Below are 22921 nucleotides of genomic sequence, written 5' to 3' on the forward strand. Positions count from 1 at the left end.
TTCTGTCAGTCCATGATATATTCAATATAAAATCTATAACCAAAAAACCAAACCCACTGCCACTGAGTTGATTCCAACTCATAGTGATGCTACAGAGAAGAGCCCAGATGAGCAGAGAGCTAAGAAAACATGTTAGAACAAAGGTGCTTCTGGAAGACTCTCACTGTGTTGATTACTGCCAAGCCTATTTTTTCTTGGATCTGTACAACTTGGCAGAGTGGATCTAGATTGGTTTTGAATTTCTAATGAACAGGAAAAAAAAAAAAAGAATTATACATTATATTGGGCTATAATAACATGGTTGATTCTGTCCATGAAATTCTGAAATGACTTACAAATTTTTACCATGAGACTGACTGTACAGATTGTTTCTCTAAGTGATTATAATTAATAGTTCCTTAAGTATCTGAGTGCCCTTTCATCACTTGATTCTCATATCAGTCTGATGAGGTGGGTTTTGATGTTACATTCCCATTTTACACTAGAAGAAAGTGAGAGTCAGATGAAAAGTGACTCTAGAGGTCACTTGGTGAGTGGAAGAATTAGTGTGTAAACTCCTTTTTTTTTAACTCAGATTCTCATACTCCCCCACCCCACTCTCTCTGGTCGGCTCTGAACTTCTTACTTTGTGGAATAGTGGAAAGAGCTCCAGCCTGGGTGTCAGGAGACCTGGATTCTGGTTCTGACTGGGTCATTGCTCTGTGATGCTGAGCAAGCCACTGAAGTCTTTGGATGTAATTTTCCTGCAAAGAGGTTTGGTTATCTGATTTCTTAAATTTCTTGGCAGCTTCAGAATCTCTATCAGGCCCTTATCCAGGACTTATATCAGCTCTGAAGTGCTCACCTACAATGCAGAGAAGAGTTGAGAGAGAAAGTGGAACCATGGCCGTTCTATCCAGCTCTGCTTTGGCTTCCCCTGACAAGGCGGATGGAGCCGCACTGGTTAAGCCGTCCTTGGAAATCCTATGCGTGGTTCTACTCTGTCCTGCGGGGTCACTAGGAGTCAGATTTGACTCAAGAGCAGTGAGCTTGATATTTTGGATTTGGCCAAGCACAGAGAAACACAGGACCCCCACAGATGACGAGAATCTTGGGCCCTATAAGACTGTTTCCTTTGATCTGTTTCTTGAGCTGGCATTTCTCAGTCTGTTCTTTTTTACTCATCAACAAAAGTGTTTGAGCCAAGCTCCCTTGTGGTTTCAGCCCAGGGATGAACACATCAGGGCTGTGTTCCCATCTGGCCTAAAAAGAAGCGATAACCTCTTTGTATGAGCCCATCTGTTATCTTAATCCTTTTTGGAACAGGGAGACTGCAAATAAATATTACCCTATCCTTCTCTGAAGCAGCCCTTGTGGTGGAGTGGTTAAGTGCTCGTCTGCTAACCCAAAGGTCCATGGTTCAAACCTACCAGCTGCTCTGCTGGAAATAGATGTGGCAGTCTACTTCCGTAAAGATTACAGCCTTGAAAACCCTATAGTTCTACTCTGTTATATAAGGTCGCTATGAGTCAGAATCCACTCGACAGCAATGGGCTTTTTTTTTTTTTTTTTTTGGTTCCTTTTCTGAGGTTTTTCCAACTTATAGCAGGTAGATGAGGGGTGGGGAGGATAGGACAAAGCAAAAGTTATTTTATTTTACCTCCATGGTTCACAGACCAATTAAAAAAAAAAACAACTGTTAAACACTATGATAAGGAGAACTACATTTTATTGCCACCATCCATCTTCCAGCTTGTCGTACTATGATGGCTGTGTGTGTTGCTGTGATTCTGGAAGGAATGCATCACTATTTTAAGTATCAGCAGGTCACCCATGATGGACAGGTTCCAGCAGAACTTCCAGACTAAGACAGACTAGGAAGAAAGGCCTGATAATCTACTTCTGAAAATTAGCCAATGAAAACTTTATGGATCACAACAGAATATTGTCCAATATAGTGCTGGAAGATGAGACCTCTAAGTTGGAAGGCATTATACAATAGCCTTAACAATGAACTCAAATATACCAACGATCATGAAGATGGTGCAGGACAGAGCAATGCTTTGGCCTATTGTACATAAAGTTGCTATGAGCTCTGTGGCAGCTAACAACAAACATTTTACTGACGCTGAAAAGAAAAAAATAAATAGGTAAACTATAAACCCCTTGCTGTCAAGTTGATTCCAACTCATAGTGACCCTATAGGGCAGAGTAGAACTGCCCCATAGGATTTCCAAGGAGCGGCTGTTGGATTCGAACTGCCAGCCTCTTACTTAGCAGCTGAGCTCTTAACCACTACACTGTCAGGGCCCCAAATAAACCATAACCACCACCACCTACAATCACCACCAAAAAATAGAGGGACAAACTACCAGCACATAGAAAAGGGCAAGTCTTCCCAGGAACAGAGAGTTGGCATTCTTACGCTGACATTTTCCCCCTGGACTGGTCAAGATCCTTATCGATGACTCCAGTCTGCATTTGGGAAGCTCTGCTCTGCCTGATGCTTGGGTGCTATTGCTCTCAGACTTCCTGGGTAGAAAGTGGAGTTTGGAATGAGGAGATAAGAGCTATGTGCCCAGATCAGCTCTTTCCCCCACTGCTGTCTCTGCCCTGCTGTCCTGCTGTGATTTAGATCTTAACTTTTTCATCATGTCTTTCCTCATAGGCAAGAAGCGAAACCCTGGCCTTAAGATCCCCAAAGAAGCATTTGAACAACCTCAGACCAGTTCCACGTAAGTTGGCAAGATTGTCATATTTGTTCCCATACTTGTACCTTACAGATTTCCAGGGAAGGAGGGCTCACTGTTGGATTGATGGTCAATGCTCTGGCTTTGTAAACAGCTGTTAGAAGAAGAGCTCTTTATGGGGCAGAAGCCGTTTGCCCAGTGTTTTGAGACCTGAGATAATCACTCAATATTGAATGGGTAACTTTGGCCTCAATGTCTCAAATTATTGGTTGGGTGAGAACTGAGTGTCACAAGGCATTTTTTTTTCCTTTTTTTTGTTATGCTTTAAGTGAAAGTTTACAAATCAAGTCAGTCTCTCATACAAAAATTTATATACACCTTGCTGTGTACTCCTAGCTGCTCTCCTCCTAAGGAGACAGCACACTTCTCTTCTCCACCCTGTATTCCTGTGTCCATTCAGCCAGCTCCTGTCCCCCTCTGCCTTCTCATCTCGCCTCCAGACAGGAGCTGCCCACATAGTGTCATGTGTCACAATGCATCTGGCAAATGGGGTCCTATGTAACTCAAGCTAGGTCCCAGGATGTAGATTCTCTTGCCTTTCCACTGTAGGTTTCAGCAAACAAATCCCTGAAAGCCACTACTATAACCATTAGGTTGACATGGAAAGGTGGTATTTGGTGAGGACCCAGCCTTCTGGCACCTATATCCTGCCCTTGAGAGCTGTATAAACAGAGGATAAAATGAGGTAAAGGAAACCCTCTTTATAGCTGAGGCTTTGGCTCAAATCCCTGATTGAGTTCAAGTCCTGATGAAGCAGGATATGCTCTCCACGAGCCTCCCTCTTGTTTCCTTGTCTTCTGTGGGGTGGAGAGAGTGCTTCCTGTCCAGCTGGAGGTAAGACCATTTACCAAAGCACCTGCAGAGGAGGAATGGAAATTCCAAGGAAACAAATCACAATAGAAGTACCAGAAAGACATAGGAAGCCCAGAGAGACCATCCCAGTGGAAGCCAGAGTTTGAGGCTTTTGCCCATCTCTACCAAAGTGCCTCTCTTTGTAAAGGTTTTTGACCTTAAATATGCCCTATCAGAAAGTGCTAGTAAAAATGATCATGTCTATTGTAAGACACTGCTGAGGTCATCGGTCATTGTGTTCTATGCAGCAATATAAAAAATTAGAAGAATCTCTAAGGGCAGAGTGGAATGGAAGGCTACTCGTAACTAACTTACTGAACTCACTTATTTTGGGGAGTTTTTTGTACATTACTTGGTCTTTTCTACATAGATATGCCATCAGCAAATAGTTTTATTTCTTCCTTTTCAATCTTTATTCCTTTAATTTTTTTTTCTCTTGGCTTACCGTAATGGCTGATATGTCCATTGCTATTTTTTTTTTTTTATGTTAACTAAGATTGCTGAGAGCAGGCATCCTTGCCTGGTTCCCAGCCTTAGAGGAAAGCATCCAGTCTTTCATCATTAAGTATGATGTTAAACCAAAACCTAATCTAGCTGCCATCGAGCCAATGCACGCAGTATGATGCTAGCTATAGGTTTTTTGTGGATGCCGTTTGTGAGACTGAATAAGTTCTTCTCTATTTCTGGTGTACTGAGAATTTTTATCAGGCATGGGTGTTGAATTTTGTCAAATGGTTTTCTGCATCAATTGATATGATCATAAGATTTTTTCCTCTTTCTTCTGTTGATATGCTAGATTATACCAATTAATGTTTGAATATTCAAACAGCCTTGCATACCTGAAATAAATCTCACTTGATTGTGATATATATATATATATATTTTATATATTGTTGGATTCAATTTCATGAAATTTTGTTGAGGATTTTTTGTCTAAGTTCATGAGAGATGTCAGTCGATAGTGGGTTTTGTGTGTGGGTATTGCCAGATTTTGGTTATAATGCTGGCCTCATAAAATGAGTTTGGAAGGGTCCCTTATTCTTCTGTTTTCTAGTAGCAACTGTATAAAATAAAATAAAATAAAATAAAATAAAATAAAATAAAATAAAATAAAATAAAAAAACAAACCTGTAGCCGTTGAGTTGATTTCCAACTCATAGCGATCCTATAGGACAGAGTAGAACTGCTCCATAGGGTTTCCAAGGAGCAGCTGGTGGATTTGAACTGCCGACCTTTTTGGTTAGCAGCCACTGTGTCACTAGGGCTCCACAGAGTATATAATGTTGGCGTTAATTATTTTTTAAATGTTGCTAAAATTCTCCAGTGAAATCATCTGGGACTAGATATTTCTTTTTTGGAAGCTTTTTAATTACGAATTCAATTTGTAAAGGTTAATAGTTTTAATAGCTTAATAGTTATAGGACTGTTGAGATTATCTGTTTCATCTTGGCTGAGTTTTGATAGTTTCAAGTTTTTGAGGCATTGGCCCATTTCTTCTAAGTTGTTAAATTTTTGAGAGTAAAGTTGTCCATAGTATTTCCTTATTATTCTGTTAATGACGGGGGGATCTGTTGTGACATCCTGTTTTAGTCTTGATATTGGTAATTTGTGTCTTCTTTTTTATCTTTGTCATTCTTGCTAGAGGTTTATCAGTTTTTTTTTTTTTTGAAGGACTAAACTTTTGTTCTTTATTGTTTTCCTGTTTGCAATTTCATTCATTTCTGCTCTTTGTTATTTTTTGGGGGATATATTTTTATACTGACCTCCCAGCTGTTTTATAGCCCTTCCCTTTTTGCCTTTTTATTCTTCGCATCTTCCAATTTATACTAATTTCTGTATTTTATGAACTTGATGAAAGCCACCTTTAAATCTCTCTTTGTTACGAGTAAATTACTAAAAGCCCATGCAAGGATAAAAGTAGTTTGTGTGTTGTTTTTCTCTTGCGCAGTAGAATTCACTTTGTGTTTCACTCTGCAAAGCCAACAGTGTTCTTCTTGCGCTTCATTATTGTAAATGATACAGTTTCGGCTCAGGGAGAGGCCTAATGTTATTATTTTAAAGGCTTAAATTTGTGTTCCTAAAGAAGTAGCTTCCACTTTCTGCATTTTTCTTGGCAACGTTTTTGAGGTTGGCTTCATGATTCTTACCATTCATAGCCTGCCTTTTTTTGCCATGCTACACAAAAATAAATAGCCCAGGACAGAGCCCCATTCTCCTTCGTTCCGTGTGTGTGGGCCCTCTGCTGGAGCTCTTTCCTTGCCAGTTGGTCTTTGAGCTGTCCCGTCACTTGATTGGCACTTGTTCTAAAGCGATCTTATGCTAGTCAGTATTTTATCTAACCCTCACAAGAAACTCAGGCAGCGGTTATTATTATTCTTGCTTTAGAAGCAAATGGAGCTGTACAAGGGTCAGCTGCCTTGTCCAAAGCAGTTGAACCTAGCTTGGTGGATAAGAGTTCAGACTCTGGAGCCAGAATACCTGGGTTCATATTTGGGATCTATACTTTGCTAGTCGAAAACCTTAGGCAAATTACCTAAACCCCACTAAGCCTTAGTTTCCCTTTCTGAAAAATGGGAATAATAGTGCAATCGTTACAAGGATTCAATGTTGTAATATATGTTAAGTGTCTAGCATAGTGCCTGGAGCATTTTAATTGCTTAATGAAGAGTAGCTCTGAGTGTTGTTATCATTTCTGCACAGCTTCTAAGTGGAAGAGCTGGCATATAAACCCAGGGCTTCCTGACTTGGATGTCTGTCCTCTTAACCACATTAGACTGATAGGTGCTAGGCCCAGACAGTCTATGGCTAGTGAAATGAGAGGCAAGACCCTTTACCTCTGTAGTTAAGGAGCCTTCATGGTATGGCTCTGAGTTTCATCTCACTTCTCATTGAATGACCTTCAATTATTTAGTTTCTTTCAATGTCAATTCTTCACATTAAATACTGATAATAATACCTCTAAGACTTTTGAAAATTAAAGGTGATATTTTATGTAAAGGGTCTACAATCCCTCACTCAAAACAACCAAAAGAAAAGAAAACAAAACAAAACCAGTTGTTGCCATCAAGTTGACTTTAACTCATGGCAAATCCCTGTGTGTCAGAATAGAACTGTGTTACATGGGATTTTCAGGGACTGATTTTTCAGAAGGAGATCACCAGGCCTTTCTTTCAAGGTGCCTCTGGGTGAACTTGGACCTCTAACTTGTTGGTTGGGTGCTGAATGTATTAACTGTTTGCACCACCCGGGGACTCCTCTCTCACCCAAGTAGGTGCTTAATATATAGTGTTGAATGAAAAAATGGTTATTAAAATAATAACCAGTGAACTGGTTACCCATATAGTATTATAAATAAACAATTGTTGTAATAAACAGAAAGCTGGTTGTTCATATTAAAAACAAATACTAGGTGACCTTTAGAATACCTTTGGCCTTCCAGGGAAAGGGTTTTGTAGTAAGCTTGGTTCTTTCCCCAGAGGACTGAAATACGGAATAAATGGCAGAGAACACCCTCCCACAGTATAAACCCCCTGCCGAGTCTCAATGCCCCAGACAAACTAACATACCTGGCCCTGCACAGAGTACAGTGTCAACTAATCCAATCTGAGCTGTCAGTCTTGGCTCCATTTCTTGATGCTTTTGGCCGACTTGATGAGCCCAAAGGCCTGAGGCTTGGGTGGGCTGATCATCTTCTTTAGAGGAAGACCAGGGTGTTGGGAGCAAGTTCCTTGGATTCAATCAGACTTGGGCTAGAATTGTAGTTTCACCACTTGGCAGCTTTTAAACTGGAAGCAAGTTTGTTAAATTCTAAATTAAATGGTGTCTCATCTGGAACATAGGAATAATGATACCCGTAGTTCTGGGTTTTTTTTGTTTTTGTTTTTGCAGAAGGAGGTATTAAATGAGATGCAGGTAAAATGCTTAGCCCACTCCTCACGACATTTCCTTCCCTCCTTAGGTAAGATTGAAATTCAGGTGACCTGAGTTTTATTTTCAGCTCCATTCATGGGACTGTGGCTTCAGCAAATCACCAAACTTTTCTGGGCCTCATTTTTCTCAGTCTGGAAAATGGAATGATAACCTTCCTATGAGGTATAGTTATACCGCAAGGTTGGAGTTCTGGGTGGTGCAAATGGTTAACATGCTTGACTGCTAACTGAAAGGTTGGCATTTTGAGTCTACCCGGAGGCACCTAGGAAGAAAGGCCTGGTGATTTACTTCTGAAAAATCAGCCATAGCACAGTCTTAGTCTGACACACGTGGGATCACCATGAGTCAGAGCCAACTCAATGGCAACTGGATTTATAATGCAACGTTGGTATAGAACCGGGGTCAGCACACTTTTTTGTAATAGACCAGACAGTGAATATTTTAGGCTGCACAGACCACCATGGCTTCTGACACATATTCTTTGTTGTGTGTCAGCCACAGGCTGCAATTTGCCAACCCCTGGTATAGAATATTATAATATTAGACCTGAAGGGGGCTTTTCCAATGCCTTCAGAGGATGAGCAAGAAAACAGAAGTAGCCCCAAGCAATGAGTGACCTTCCTGTTGTCACATATTTGTAAAAGGGAGGCTGCTAAAAAATTGCAGAGGATTTTTTTAGATGGTTTCTATTAGTCACGTTTCAAATAATATTTGCTTTTGTCTTGACGTTCCATTGCGACTAGTACAAACTTACTGTGACAACTAAAGAAAAATAGCTTTTGAAATTTTAAGAATGAGAAATTAGGATTTTGGAAATTAGATTCCTCTGGAAAACTTACCTGATGAATAATTTCCTGCTCAGAAACACAAGATACGTAAAACCATCACAGGCAGGTGTGTGTGTGTGTGTGTGTGTGTGTGTGTGCTTCTCTCACTCCTAGTCCTCAGTTTTAGCTTGGTGTAGAAAGACTCCAAGCGTTCTGTCCATATCAGAGGGATTCTGAGGGGAGAGCAGGTTTGCTATTAAAACCTTAGATTCATTTTTATATCTGTGTTTATATTCCTACTTCTTTCTTATTATTTAATTTATTTAGTTTTGGCAGAAGGGGTAGAACCAGAACACATTAAGGTTGGGAAAAATGTCCTTGGCAAAGGATTCCTCCCTCCCTCCCTCCCTCTCTCCCTCCTCCCTCCCTCCCTCCCTCTCTTCCTTCCATTTTCCTTTGTATTTTTTAAAGACAGTTCTGACATGGAATATCTTTCTGAGGAGACCTGAGTTCTCACTTTTTGGCCACATTTCAATCTGGTAGTGCAGGGATTCTTTGAGCTTTAGCCTCTGGTTGCAGCTATTTGGTTGATCATATTTATACTATATTTATTGGCATTTTATTACTTTTGTCATGAATCTTTTGCTGCATTTATTTCAAGAAAACACTTTTCTAGGCTCTTAGCTAGATTTATGGAGTCCCTGGATGGTGCATACAGTTAAGTGCTTGGCTGTTGAATGAAAGGTGGTGGTTCGAGTCCACCCAGACATGTCTTGGAAGAAAGGCCTGGAGATCTGCTTCTGAAAAATCAGCCATTGATAATTCTATGGAGCACAGTTCTGCTACACACATGGGGTTGCCATGAGTTGTAGTCAACTTCATGGCAACTGGTTTGTAAGACATATAGCCAAAACCAAACATCTTTATCTAAGTGGATGATATAACCTAAGATAGCATTACAGATAAATACACATGAGGAGACTAAGTGATCTCTCCTATGGAGACATATAATCAGCAAACCTCTCGTTCCCAAGAAGACCCCTGGGAAGTATGTACTGAAGAAATATGACAGCATCATGGTATAGAAAGTATGCTGACCTGGAGTCAGGAAACCTGGGTTAGTCCTGTGACCTCGGGCAAGTCACTTCACCCCTCTGGACCTGTTCTTCTATCTATAAAAGAAGAGACAAGATTTGGAATTCCTATGTTCTGTGAATTTTGTGGGTTAACAAAACCACATGCCAACTATTGATCCTTCTTAAAACAATTATGAAAAAAAGGTAAAATAATTGAGCATATTAATGTTCTTGGATGAAGTAAAAAGTTTGAGGTTGACTATTATAATTACCTATATGATTCTGTATATATGACTCAAATTTGTCGGATATTTATGCCAAGCATCCTTCTAATCCATTTTACTTGGAATATCTCATTTCATACTCACTGATACTCAACAAGGTAGGTGTACTGGTATCCCCATGGTAAAATGAAGAAATGGAAACTCAAAGAGATTAACTTATTTGGGCTCATCTTAAACCCAAATGTATTTTATTCCAAATCCCATATTATTTATACTAACTCTGCTTTATTTTACTCACGGAACCTCATTACTAAGGAAAAATCTCTCCAGTCACATATGATCTGGAAAGTACCTCTTTGACTAAGTACCTCATGTTTTTTCTTTGCTCTGTTCTCTTTCTTAGGCCACCTCGAGATTTAGACTCTAAGGCTTGCATTTCTATTGGAAATCAGGTGAGCAAAATCAAGTCTGCCAGTTAATAGCTTGGCAGTTTTACATGTATGCTTTCTGACTGACCATTGAAAAATGTATTTTCTGTAACATGCAGTAAGGTGGTGGGTCAAAAAAAAAAGGCTTGAATTTAAAGGGAAGTGGTATGTGGCAATCTGCTCCCAAAAAATCAGCCATGGAAAGCCTCACAGAGCACATTTCTTCTCTGATACAAATGGGGTTGCCATGAGTCGGAATTGACTCCACGGCAGCTGGTGGTATTTTGTGGAGCTCTTCATATTTTGAATGGTGAAGCGAAATCAGGCTATTTAGGTCCTGATGTAAGGTAGTTATTTGAGGAGAATGAATGACTGTCTTTGGGGGGCATTTCTCAAAACCCTAAACTTTGATCCATCTGCCACCAGACAGAAAAATGGATTATGGACCTAACAAAGGGGGTGTGGACAGAGGACCACAGTGTAAATAGCTCTGCAATTTGGAAGCCGATTTGGAGTTGGATAGGCATTCTGAGAATCTCTTATGTTGCCTGCGACAAACAGGTGGTGTTCTGTGGGAGCCTCAACATCTCCAGGTGCTTTTTGCAGCTTCTTGCTTTCAGTGGCTGCTATGGTGTCCCAGAAAGCTTCTGATCCAGAAAATCATCCATAAAACATCGGAAGAAGCCAAACAAAGGTTAATCTTTGGCTTCTTTCAGTTAATCTTTCTCTTTCCTATTATGTTGTTACCTTTCTCTCTTGCAGAACTTTGAAGTGAAGGCTGATGACCTAGAGCCTATAATGGAACTGGGGCGAGGGGCGTACGGCGTGGTGGAGAAGATGCGGCATGTGCCCAGTGAGCAGATCATGGCGGTGAAGGTACAACTGACATATAAGTGGTGTATATGTGTATCCATATCAATTGCAAATCATAGAAAGCTTGGTTTACATAGAAAATTGCAAATCAACTGCCCTTTTCATAGAAGCAAAAAGTGTTTAATGGAGCGAAACAGAAAAGGTTATTTGTGTGGAACAATATTTTCCCTCAAACATGTGGGAAATACTTCATTGATACAAGTTGCATCTATTGTTTTTTTAATTGACAAGTTCCACCCGCCCACACTTTTTAATTTCCCACACAACCACCAGTTGTTGTTACACGTAACAGAATTAACAATACTTTATTAGCCTTATCAAATACCTGGTCCACATTAAAATTTCCTTGATTGTCTCAGAGGTTTGTTTGTTCGTTTGGCTTTTTGTCCTGTTGGTTTTTCAAATCAGCACTTAGAGTTCACATACTGCATCTGGTTGTGATATCTCCTAAGTCTCTTTTTCTCTCTATTCTATTGTTTTTAAAAATTGGCCTTGAAAATCAAGAATTGAGGCAGAGGAGCTGTCTCCAATTCTGGGAAAAGGAGAGTAAAATGCATACAAGTAGATTTGCATAATTTTTGAAGTGTCCAAAGAGATTAAGGGTCATGGCCTATTTCTTGAGTAGAAACTGGAGGGACTTTGGAGGATTAACATCTCCAGCTAATAGGTTTGGTCCATTGTTAGCAATGTGGATGGTCAGATGGCTTGTACCCACTTTACTTTTGGAGAATGGAGATACCTTTCCCTTCTTAGTAGAGATTGAGGTTTGATTTTCTGTTGATTTTTGGCTAAGTAGTTAAAAAATGTTAAGGTCTAGTGGTATTATGGGGCCCTGGTGGCTCAATGGTTAAGTGCTTGGCTGCTAACTGAAAGGTCGGAGGTTGAACCCATCTAGCAGCTCCATGGAGAAAAGACTTTGACAATATGCTCCCGTAAAGATTCTTGTTGTTGTGTGCTGTGCAGTCAATTTTGGCTCCTAGCGACCCCATGTGACGAAGTAGAACTATCCCATAGGGTTTCCTAGGCTGTAATCTTTACAGGAGCAGATCGCCAAGTCTTTTCTCCTGTGGAGCCACAGTTAGGTTCAAACTGCCAACTTTTTGGTTAGCAGCTGAGCGCTTACCTGTTGTGCCACCAGGGCTCTTTCCTGTAAAGATTACAGCCTAGGGAACTCTACAGGGCAGTTCTACTCTGTCATATAGGGTTGTTTTGAGCCAGAATTGACTTGACAGTACACAGCAACAACAAGTGGTATCTATTTTCTGTCACTTAATCATAAGAAATGTAACTATGTTTCTTTCATGCTACATTTGCTGGTGTGGCAGGTTCTTTTCTCTCAGGACCACTGGGGTGGAAATGAGTGGGGTCTCTATTTGTTTGATTCTGTTTCCTGTAGCTGTACCAACACTCTTACAGCCACTGTTTATTCCAAAGACTATCACATGTTCCCAAAGAGGGGCTTTTGGTTCTTTGTCTCTCTCAGGGCTTCAGATCAGCAGCAAACTAATTAACATTGTGGCTCTTGCACAGACATAATAAAGCAAACCAGACTGTTTTTGTAACTTGCGAAAGACATTCCTAAACATTAAACATTTGCCCACTCTCCAAAATGTATTATCCGTTTGCTTCCTACCAGGGATTAGACAGGAAATCAAATGAATGCGGTCTGGCTTCCTTATTTTTCATTGGATACAAATAGCGAATCACTTGGAGTATCTGAGAGATTGTTGCTAGACATTGTGTCATAAATTTCTGTACTATTTTTAGAAGGACAGCCCTTAAGGTCCCTGCCTTATTAACCGACTTATCTTCAGAGTAGTAACCATAAGTTTTTCCACGCATTTCCATTCAGCGGATCCGGGCCACAGTAAATAGCCAGGAGCAGAAAAGGCTACTGATGGATTTGGATATTTCCATGAGGACAGTGGACTGTCCTTTTACAGTCACCTTTTATGGCGCACTCTTCCGGGAGGTAGGTAATTCTTCAGTTCAGCCCAAGGAGAAAATAACTTAAACAGAAGTTTCTCAGATCACATAAATACCATCCACTCACATGGTACTCTTCTCTGCAGGCATCTCTTATATCGAGGGTTGTAAGTCTTATGCTAGAAGTCCTGGTGGCACGGTGGTTAAGCACTCAACTGCTAACCTAAGAGCTCCCGCTAGCAGTTCTGCAGTAGAAAGACCTGACAATTTGCTCCTGTAAAGATTATAGCCTTGGCAACCCTGTGGGGCAGTTCTATTCTGTCCTGTGGGGTTGGTATGAGTCACAATCGACTCGATGGCAATGGGTTAAGTCTTATACAGTGATTATATGCCCTGGTGCAAAAGTCAGCTTGTAAGTATGACATTTTCAAGTGTGTTTAGCCCCTTTGAAGATACCGAAGCTCTCTTTTTTCTGTTTTGGTTGGCCTGTTGTGGCAGAACTGTCTATAGATTGTGGGGCCCTGGTGGCACAGTGGTAAGAGCTCAGGCTGCTAACCAAAAAGGCCGGCAGTTCGAATCCACCAGCTGCTACTTGGAAACCCAGTAGGGCAGTTCCACTCTGTCCCATAGGGTCTTTATGAGTTGGAATTGACTCGATGGCAACAGATTTGTTTGTTGTTTTTTTTTTGGGCGGGGGGGCGGCTATAGATTGATCAATTGTCTATAGATTGATGTGGATAGATTCCTTAATTTCCAAAATATTCTGGTCTTTTGTCCGTAAGCTTCGTGTAGCCATATGGGCTCATTTTATTGCTTTGCTCTGGCTCTATTTTTCACCCCACCCTTATGTGGATTATGATCCTTCATCTCACTCTTAAAACCAGCCTCATGATTGACTGTTGCTGGTGCTCAGTGCATGAGGGGCCAGACATGCCGCCGGCAGACAGCAGTTACAGCAAAGGCTTGTGTGGCTTAGTATTTAGATCCTGGTTTTCATTGAGGAGGTGATTACATGCCGGTTCTGTTTTGGTGTCTGCTGGCTTGCTCTTTGGAGATAATCTTACTTGTTTGTGAATTCCTTTGATATCTTGAAGGCAGACTGTACATTTCTTAAAAAAAAAAAAAAAAAAAAACTCAAAGCCAGAAAATTATGGTTCTTCCTGACAGGTGTTAAGTGTTTCTTTTTTTCTCCTTTCTGTCCTGGCTAACAATCCTTCAACCACTTGTTCTTCAGGGTGATGTGTGGATTTGCATGGAGCTCATGGATACATCACTAGATAAATTCTATAAGCAAGTCATCGATAAAAGCCAAACGATTCCAGAGGACATCTTAGGGAAAATAGCAGTTTCTGTGAGTATATCATAAAACTTACTACAAGGAGCATGTGAGAAGTCTAGGCCTGATGTGTCTTTGTGTTCCCAGTATGAAGCAACACTGCCTAGAACACAGCTACCGTCTAGTACCTGTCTGTTGAATGTATGACTGGATGAATAAATGAATGCTTTTCTTTCCCAGTGCTATACAGAAGATTCTACCACTGACTTGGCTTGCTAACCTCTAAGTGAAATGCCTTCAAAGCAGTGTGTTTATCCACTGTGACCCCATTCCTGGTGTCTGTATTCTGAAATGCTTCTTCCCATTTTCATAGTTTTAGATTTTCCCCTTCAGGTCGATGGGCATGGAAGGAAGCAGAAGAAATGGAAAGAAAGAATGCTTAATGGCTGTGGAGGGCGGAGGGGAAAAAAAGCTTGAGGATAGAATCCTGTTCAAAAGGGAGAAGAATGCAGAATAGAATTTCAAATTCTCATGGAATTCAGACTTTCTGGAGCCACTGAGGCTGGATGAAACTTCGAAACTATTGCCCTGAGATAATCTTTAAACTTTAAACCTAAACCAAAACTATTACCTGAAGTCTCCTTTGAACCAAAAAATAGTTCATCTTAATAGGTAAAGAATTATCTATGTGAGAGCAAGTTGACAACAGCAACTCGAAAGGTTAGTTGAGAAGCTTAGGGGACAGTGAGTTTAAGTCAACGGTGGTGGGACAATTTGGAGAAGGGTGGGTGACAAGAATGTTTACATAGCTTAAAGAATATAATCAGTGTCACTGAGTTGGACATGTAGAAATTGTTGAAATGGTGTATAACTATATATTTTCACCAAAATTAGAATAGTTGAGGCCAAATGGAAAACAAAACAGATGATTGAGGCATCCTCTCTACTATAAGATATAGTGCTTCCAGCAGATGGCGTCCAATCCATCCATTTATTCATCTATGTATTCATTCATCCATCTTTGTGTAACTTCCTGTACATTTTCCTTGATAGGGCTACTATTTAGGAAAGTAGACCACCCTTGATCTGAAGCCCAGGCTAATAAACCTGAAGGTACTTAGCATTTAATTTCCTTCCAGTGATGGGGTAAATAAATTATCTTGTGTCTCTCTTGCAGATTGTTAAGGCATTAGAACACTTACACAGTAAGCTGTCTGTGATTCATCGAGGTAAGCATCAGAGAGCTGCCCTGGCTGCTCCTTTTATAAATTCATCTTTTTTACTTGAAGCTGTTGTTTTGTTTTGTTTTTTCCTTCCCTTGGCTGGAAGTGGAATGGGATCAGGCAAGAGAGCTGAGGGGTTTTCCTTTGGGATTAGTTAGTAAATCATGTAAGTAGCTGTTCTTTATCTTGGCTGAGGATATAATAAGACATGGGCTTTATATTACATTATATCTAAATTGAATATAAAATATCTGTTACCAAGCAAAATTGTGGGATTATCTTATTGAGAATTTTAGAGAATACATTAAAATGCATCTAGTATTGGCTGTCACCTGGGAGCTTATTAAAAAAGCAGAATCACAGATCCCAAGACCAGCTGAATCTGAATCTTCATTTTAACAGGACGATGAAGCGTGAAAAGCTCTGGTATAAAGCACAGCCCTTTCAGACAGCAAGAGGCGGATAAAATGACTTTGGTGGATTTGTCTCTTCTTTCTCTCTTTTCTGTTCCTTTCTATTGACTTATCTCTATATCCATCCATTCATCCACCCATATAACCATTCCTTTGTCTTTCATCCATCCATCCGTCCATCCGTCTATCCACCCACCCACCCACCCACCGATGCATCCATCCACTCATCTCTTATAGTCACTTCTCAAGCGTTTTTTGATACAGCACTGTAATAGGTGCACTGTGAGGCATCTGAGAGGAAGACACACCATTCTTTGCCTCTCAAATTGTTAAAATTCCACATAGACTTCTTGATAGGGAAATAAGATGAATATATAACAAACGTGGGGGAAAAAAAGCTCCATTAGAAATATGAAAGTAACAAATATGCATGTAGCATAGATAGTATATAAAACAATGAAATGATTAACACAGGTTGACTCCAGTCAGGGAAAGCTTCTTGAAAGACATTTGTTCAACCAGGTCTTTGCACAAATGAATGGAAAGTATTGATAACTCCCAGGGCATCGTGGTTTGGGTAATTCTTAAGCTGTCCTTGCCTGAATATAATGTACAATTCCTGGCACAGTGTTTCTATTATTATTATTATTAAAAATTGGAGATATGGATGGGGGAAGAGGAGGAGAAGAAAGTAGGAAATAATCCAGATAGGAAGAAGAAGAGTGGATTACCCACAAATGTGACACTGATTTTTAAGTGTTTATTTCAAAATTCTGAAATATTTCATTAATATTAAGGAACATATGTAGGTGTATAAATGTAAGGTATAAAAAATAATAAAATGACACCGGTATGTCCACAATTCAGTTTAAGAAAAAATTATAAAGGACCATTTTTGAAGTTTTTAGAATAGCTTTTTTCTTCTGATTACATGTGTATGCTTTGTGAAAAGTGTCACAAGGAAAAATGATGGTACTTTCCAATTCTATTACCCAGAGATGACTAGGTTCATTTTTTGTGGAGAGGGTGTGAGTGAAGGGGTGGGTTGTATCTTTCTTATGTGAAGGGTGCACTTAAAACTGTTCAGTAATACTCCTTCTTCCACATGTATGCAGGCAGTCCCTGACTTAAGACAGATTCGAGTTATGATGAACCGCACTTACAACAGTCTGTCTTTTTCTGTGTGTGCGCATTTTATCGTTAATTATATGTACTACGTACAGTGTTGCAGTGCGTAATTTGCTGATGTTATCATTCTCAGGTGTTCACTCGCAGGTGTTCAAAGACAAAGATCAAATTTATAAACATACTGATAATAAAAGGCAAAAATAAAGAAAACTAAAAAAAAAAAAAAGAGGCATTTGACTTATGTCAGAACCGTGATATGACAGTCGTTGGAACAGAACCCCGTCGTAAGTCAGGGACTGCCTGTATTCCGTGACCTGCTGTGTAGTCTAGGTTTATGGCACATTATACTATGTGACCTCTGGTACACCTTTTGCAGAGGTTTCGATCAAAACTGGTTGTTTTGATCCGGTTTGGTGTCTGATTATGTCACCGTCTGCCTTTTCCATCCCGTAATCTATTACTCCTACACTAAATAATTTATTAAAGTTCTTAACACATACTGGGGCAATGGAGGAAACTCTGGTGGTATAGTGGTTAAGAGCTACAGCTGCTAACCAAAAGGTCAGCAGTTCGAATCAACCAGGCGCTCCTTGGAAACTGTACGTGGCAGTTCTACTCTGTCCTATAGGGCCACTATGAGTCGAAATCAACTGCAACAGGGTTTTGGGGCAATGGAGATGATACAATAAGTACAGGAAACAGTTCTTTCCAGTGATAGATTTATAATCCTACAAGAAGAGGAAAACATGAACTAGAAAATCAAGTTGAAAGCAATCAGCAAGTGTGTAACGGTGAGTCAGGGATGGCAGTTGTGTGGGACTGTGTGGACGCAGGAAGGTGAAGGCAAAATGGAGATTTCTCGCCCTCTGGTGGTGGAGACGTGGATCTTCAAAGGGAGTAATGAGCTCCTGGCTGTTCTTGCTTTCAGACGTCAAGCCTTCGAACGTGCTGATCAATGCTCTGGGCCAAGTGAAGATGTGTGATTTTGGAATCAGCGGCTACCTTGTGGACTCTGTTGCTAAAACGATCGACGCAGGCTGCAAACCCTACATGGCTGTAAGCTGGGGGTGGCATCTGAGACTGCAACTGCCAGCAAACCAGGCCAGGAAACAGGAAATGGAAGGTCCCAGAGGGAAAAGGAAAATGTGTTATCCCTTTGCCTTGCCTAAGACTCAAAGAATATCTGGATCTTTTAAAACCTTAAGTACAGTGAAACCCCTGAGAGCCAGAACTCAACGGGAATGCCTTGCTTTTCTGGGTCTCACAAGTTTTTTGCCTTTGACAGGGTGCAGTCTTACCACTTGTCTGTCACTCCTTTGGTAGAAAATATTTGAGTTTTTCTTCTCTGACAGGTTTCCGCCTTAACACAGGTTCTGGCTTTTGTAGGTTTTACTGTATTTCCTGTCTGCAGTCCTTAGTTAATTGGTTCGTATGTATTATTTTATTTTAAATCAAGTAAAAGCTGTATCATATTAATTTGAAAAAAAAAAAATGTAAGTAATATAGCCTGTACAATGTCCCACACTGAATTGCAGGTGAGTGCTACTTTGCTTGTTGAGCACAGAACAGTAAATAGAATTTAAGTTACTCAAAATGGTCAGGTTTGTCGTTAGACAATCTCATGGCTGTGAGCAAGGTTTATTGTTGTAAGCAGAGAACTTGGGGTCCCCTTCACTGAAGAGATATATAATGTATTTGCTTTGGAAATGGACTTGTTCCTGGAATTGAAAAACTTTCTTTTCAGGTTTGATAAAGTTGCATAGATCTTTACCACTGGCCAGTAATCCAGTGACACTTGGTGATTCTTTTTACTCAGTTCTGGACTATTGGTGTTTTTAGTAAGAATAATTCTAGACCAGAGAGTAGCTTTATAACATGTACCTCATTTCTTCTTATGGTGAAATTGAAATTTGTTTTGATTTGTGAAGGGGCTTTGAGCCATTACTCTCTCTCAGAAGATACTAGTGTAGAATGCAGAAAATGCCATGAAGATGTTAATATTTGTTGTAGTTAGCGAGTCTTCTTGACTGGGGAGGCACGTGAACAGCTTCTAACAACTCCATGGCAGCTGGTTTACCTACCCCAACTCCCAGAGAATTTATTGAGCCAAGAATACCAACTCAGTTGTCTTTTCTGTCTTCTTTCCAGCCTGAACGAATAAACCCAGAGCTCAACCAGAAGGGATACAGTGTGAAATCTGACATTTGGAGTCTTGGCATCACAATGGTAGTGTATGCTAATCTTCGTGGACTCTGACATTCTGGGCATGACGTTGGAAGTGGGCTAACTTTGGGACCAAGAGATAAATGCTGTAAATACTGGTCTTGGGCATTCTTTCTTGCCTGAGATGGCAGGAGATTTTCAGTGGAAATGTTTGTAGTGTGTGTAATAGAAAGACTGACCTGGGTTTGGACAAACCCAGCTTGTTTTTTTATTGTGCCTCTTAACTGCTTGTATATCCTTGAGTAACTGATGAAGTCACATGAGCTGCCTCACTATCCTCATTTGTAAAATGAGAAGGTCTGATTAAGTTCCTTATGGTTTAAAATGAAATAGTCTAGTTTTGATACATGCTACAACATGGAAGAATCTTTGAGACATTACACTCAGTGAAATAAGCCAGACACAAAAGGACAAATATTGTATGAGCCCACTTATATGAAATACCTAGATAAGGCAAATGCATAGAGACAGAAAGTAGATGAGTGGTTGCCAGGGACTGACGGAAGGGGAGAATGGATAGTCATTGCTTAATAGGTACAGAGTTTCTGTTTGGGGTGATGAAAACATTTTAGAAATAAACAGTGGCCGTGGTTGCACAACATTGTGAATATAATTAATACAAGTGAACTGAATGCTTAAAAATCTTTTAAATGGCAACTTTTATGTTAAATATATGTTAACTACAATTAAAAAAAATAACAAAATTATTCTAGTCAGGGCAAGAAGAAGCTAAGCTACTCAAAGAGTGCTAATGTGTGTGGACCCTGATAGGGCTGTGTTATCCAGGACATAGCCATGCTTCTCTGGCTGTTGTTATGATAGCAGGCTTGGCTGTTGAGGTAAGGTATCCTAAAGACAAGATAACAAATAGCATAACATCCTTAGACACAGCCCTAAAACTATATGATCAGTCCTTAGCTGTAACTTTGAAAAACCAAAAAATCCAGTCATTGTCCAGTCGACATCAACTCATGGCAACCACATGTGTGTGTCAGATCAGAGCTGTGCTCCATAGGGTTTTCAGTGGCTGGTTTTTTGGAAGTGGATCACCAGGCCTTTTTTCCAAGGTGTCTCTGGGTGGACTCGACTTTCTAACCTTTCAGTTAGCAGTCTAAATGATCATAAATTTTCAGTGTATCGCCAAGGTCTGGAATTATCCACTGGGGTCCTGGCTCCTTCCCAGGGACAGCAGCTGATTAAATCCTGTGAGTTATTCACATCCTCTGCCCAGAAAACACATGATCCTATAACAGCAAAGTGGCCTTTACTCACGTCCAAAAAAAGATCAGTTATTTGGTCATAGGGGTTATTATTTTTTTTTTTTTTTTCATTTTAGCAAGGGGCCTGCAGATATACAGCTCTATAAAGGTCTTAGGATAAGAATTACTTTTCAGACCAAACATTTGAAAACCTGGTTGTTTCAACAAGTTTAATCCTGCTGGCTTACAATTCTTATTAAGTGCCACAATGCGTTTCAATTTGGAACCCAGTTTAAATAGGCTTAAATAACTGTCACTAAAAAAAAAAAAAAAGTTGCTGTCAAATTGATTCTGACTCATAGGGACCCTATTAGACAGAGTAGAACTGCCCCATAGGGTTTCCAAGGAGTGCCTGGTGGATTCAAACTGCCAACCTTTTGGTTAGCAGCTGTAGCTCTTAACCACTATCCCACCAGGGTTTCCATGTAACTGCCTCTAGGAAGATATATTTGAAAATCCCTATCACCAGGAATTGGGGGAAATTTGCTAGAGTACATATTTATTAATTTATTTCCTCTGCTTCCAAGTTTTACTTGAACTTTACGTTTGTTCTTCCTTCCGGTTTTCCTGGGACAAAACACAAGCGTTTTACTAAAGCAGCCCCATTTAAACTGCTGTCTCTTTGTTTTCTCTCCCCTTCTAGATTGAGTTGGCCATCCTCCGGTTTCCCTATGATTCATGGGGAACCCCCTTTCAGCAGCTCAAACAGGTGGTAGAAGAGCCATCGCCACAGCTCCCAGCAGACAAGTTCTCCGCAGAGTTTGTTGACTTTACCTCACAGTGGTAAGAGAGCCTCGCCTCCCGGGTGTCAGTGCTAAGAAAGAAGATGAGTTCTCATGAGTTGGCTCCATTGGGTTTAGTCCATTGTGCATAGAGTCGTTCCGAAAGCATGTGTCAAGTATGCCCTCTGTGCTGGAGATCAGAGGCGACTACATCACAGTCCCTGTCCTCATTGAGCTCAGAGTCAGGTAGAGGCATCTCATCAATCAGTAATTACGGTACAGCCTGGCAAGTGCAATGATGGAGATACGCATAGGGTGTTTGGGAGCGCTAAAGAGAGGTATTTGGAAAGACTTTCTGGCGAAGGTAATTCTGAGTTGAGACTATGTGAGGTATTTTTCCAGAAAAAGGGAAGTAGTAGGGGGAAAGGTATTCTAAGAAGGAAGGTCATGCATAGTGGTGTTGTTCTATGCTGAGTAAGTTCTGACTCATAGCAACCCCATGTGACACAGTAGAGCTTCCCCATAGGGTTTCCAAGGCTGTAATCTTTATGGGAGCAGATTGCCAGGTCTTTCTCCCATGAAGTTGCTGGGTGGGTTGGAACTGCCAACCTTTTGGTTAGCAGCCAAGTGTTTAACCATTGTGGTGCCAGGGCTCCTTATGCATAGTGTTAAAAATCGAGAAGCTCCTTTATAGGAGATATAAGCAATTTGATGTTGATTCGAGCATGAAGATAGAGGCTGATAGCACCCACTGGAAGTCTAGTGATAAAAAAAAAATAGGGAACAGATAAAACACAAAGAATCACTTTGGGTAAGAAGACAGTGTGTTAGTTTGAGAATGTTACTTAGGTACCTAGAGTTCTTCTTTTAGTGCATCATAGCTTGTTCCCTGTGTCTATAATTGTCTGTGAGGGTATAGTGGATAATGTTTAGGGTCTGGGAAAGGTACCCAAAGAAAGTTGGAGTTGAAAGAAGGAAGGAGCCATGGTAATACTATAAAAGTTTTTTTTTCATAGAAATTGCCAGTGGAATCTAGGCAAGTAGGAGAGCGGATACTTTTCCTATAGATAATCTAGTAATTTTTGTCTGTGTGGAGACAGTGCTGCCTAGCATAACTTGATCCTAATGACTGTTGCATCAAATGCTGCTGGAAAAAAAGATGCCAAAAGTTAAGCACAAAATAGCACCAAGTCAGTTTATTTGGGCATACTGCAGAAGCAGATGAGAAAGGGGAGTTAGAGATGCTGACGGAACTACCCGTGACCCATGGAGAGTAGCAGTTCTGGTCAGTTGCCACTGAGGAAGTTGTTGGAGCACTGAAGGCTTTCTGAAGCATGGAGGATGCCGAAGCAACCCCTTCCTCATGGTTATCACCGCTTGGCCGCCCTGCTCTTTGGAGAAGTGTTCTGGTTTTTTGGGAAACATGATGAGACAAAGCAACTATCTGTTGCTGGTGAAACAGTCCTCCTGGACCCATTGTACCTTCTCTTTACTGGTTATTACTTCTCTTTACTGGTTATTTTTCCTAATGAGAGGTGAGGCTGCCCTACAGTTCTTTTTGTTCTCCTGACTGAATGGCCAGAGAGAGACTGGAGCACTGAATGCTAGTGCAGTATGTTGATGGGTGCCTCTTAAAATACACATCCTCTGGGCTAATCAGTTGTGTCCTCCTGTCAGCTTACCCTGAGCGAGTGTGCTGCATGTGGTAGTACACCTGGCAGATTGAGGTGGGCTCATGATTTTGTCTTTTGGGTTCAAGAATGTGGTGTTTTCTGTATTTACCCCTTATCCTCAAATGTTTAAAGGTCACCTGGGAAGAGGGATGAGTCGTCTTGGGTTGTTCAGACCTACAGTTCTCAAGAGGGGTGGGAA

General features: G+C 40.5%; 1 protein-coding gene across 5 annotated transcripts in view; it reads left to right on the forward strand.

Annotated features, from left to right (window-relative positions):
• The window catches only part of MAP2K6 (mitogen-activated protein kinase kinase 6), a 128967-nt gene that overhangs the window by 75024 nt on the left and 31022 nt on the right, over positions 1-22921 (forward strand). For all 5 annotated transcript variants that reach the window (XM_049859907.1, XM_049859909.1, XM_049859904.1 and 2 more), the window contains 9 exons: positions 2648-2714; positions 9982-10030; positions 10769-10882; positions 12732-12851; positions 14040-14156; positions 15259-15310; positions 17774-17901; positions 18994-19071; positions 20971-21110. In XM_049859907.1, the coding sequence (XP_049715864.1) occupies positions 2648-2714; positions 9982-10030; positions 10769-10882; positions 12732-12851; positions 14040-14156; positions 15259-15310; positions 17774-17901; positions 18994-19071; positions 20971-21110 (865 nt within the window). The remainder of the gene's footprint in view (positions 1-2647; positions 2715-9981; positions 10031-10768; positions 10883-12731; positions 12852-14039; positions 14157-15258; positions 15311-17773; positions 17902-18993; positions 19072-20970; positions 21111-22921) is intronic.

This window comes from Elephas maximus, chromosome 19 (assembly GCF_024166365.1).
Source record: "Elephas maximus indicus isolate mEleMax1 chromosome 19, mEleMax1 primary haplotype, whole genome shotgun sequence".
Classification (NCBI taxonomy): Eukaryota; Metazoa; Chordata; class Mammalia; order Proboscidea; family Elephantidae; genus Elephas; species Elephas maximus.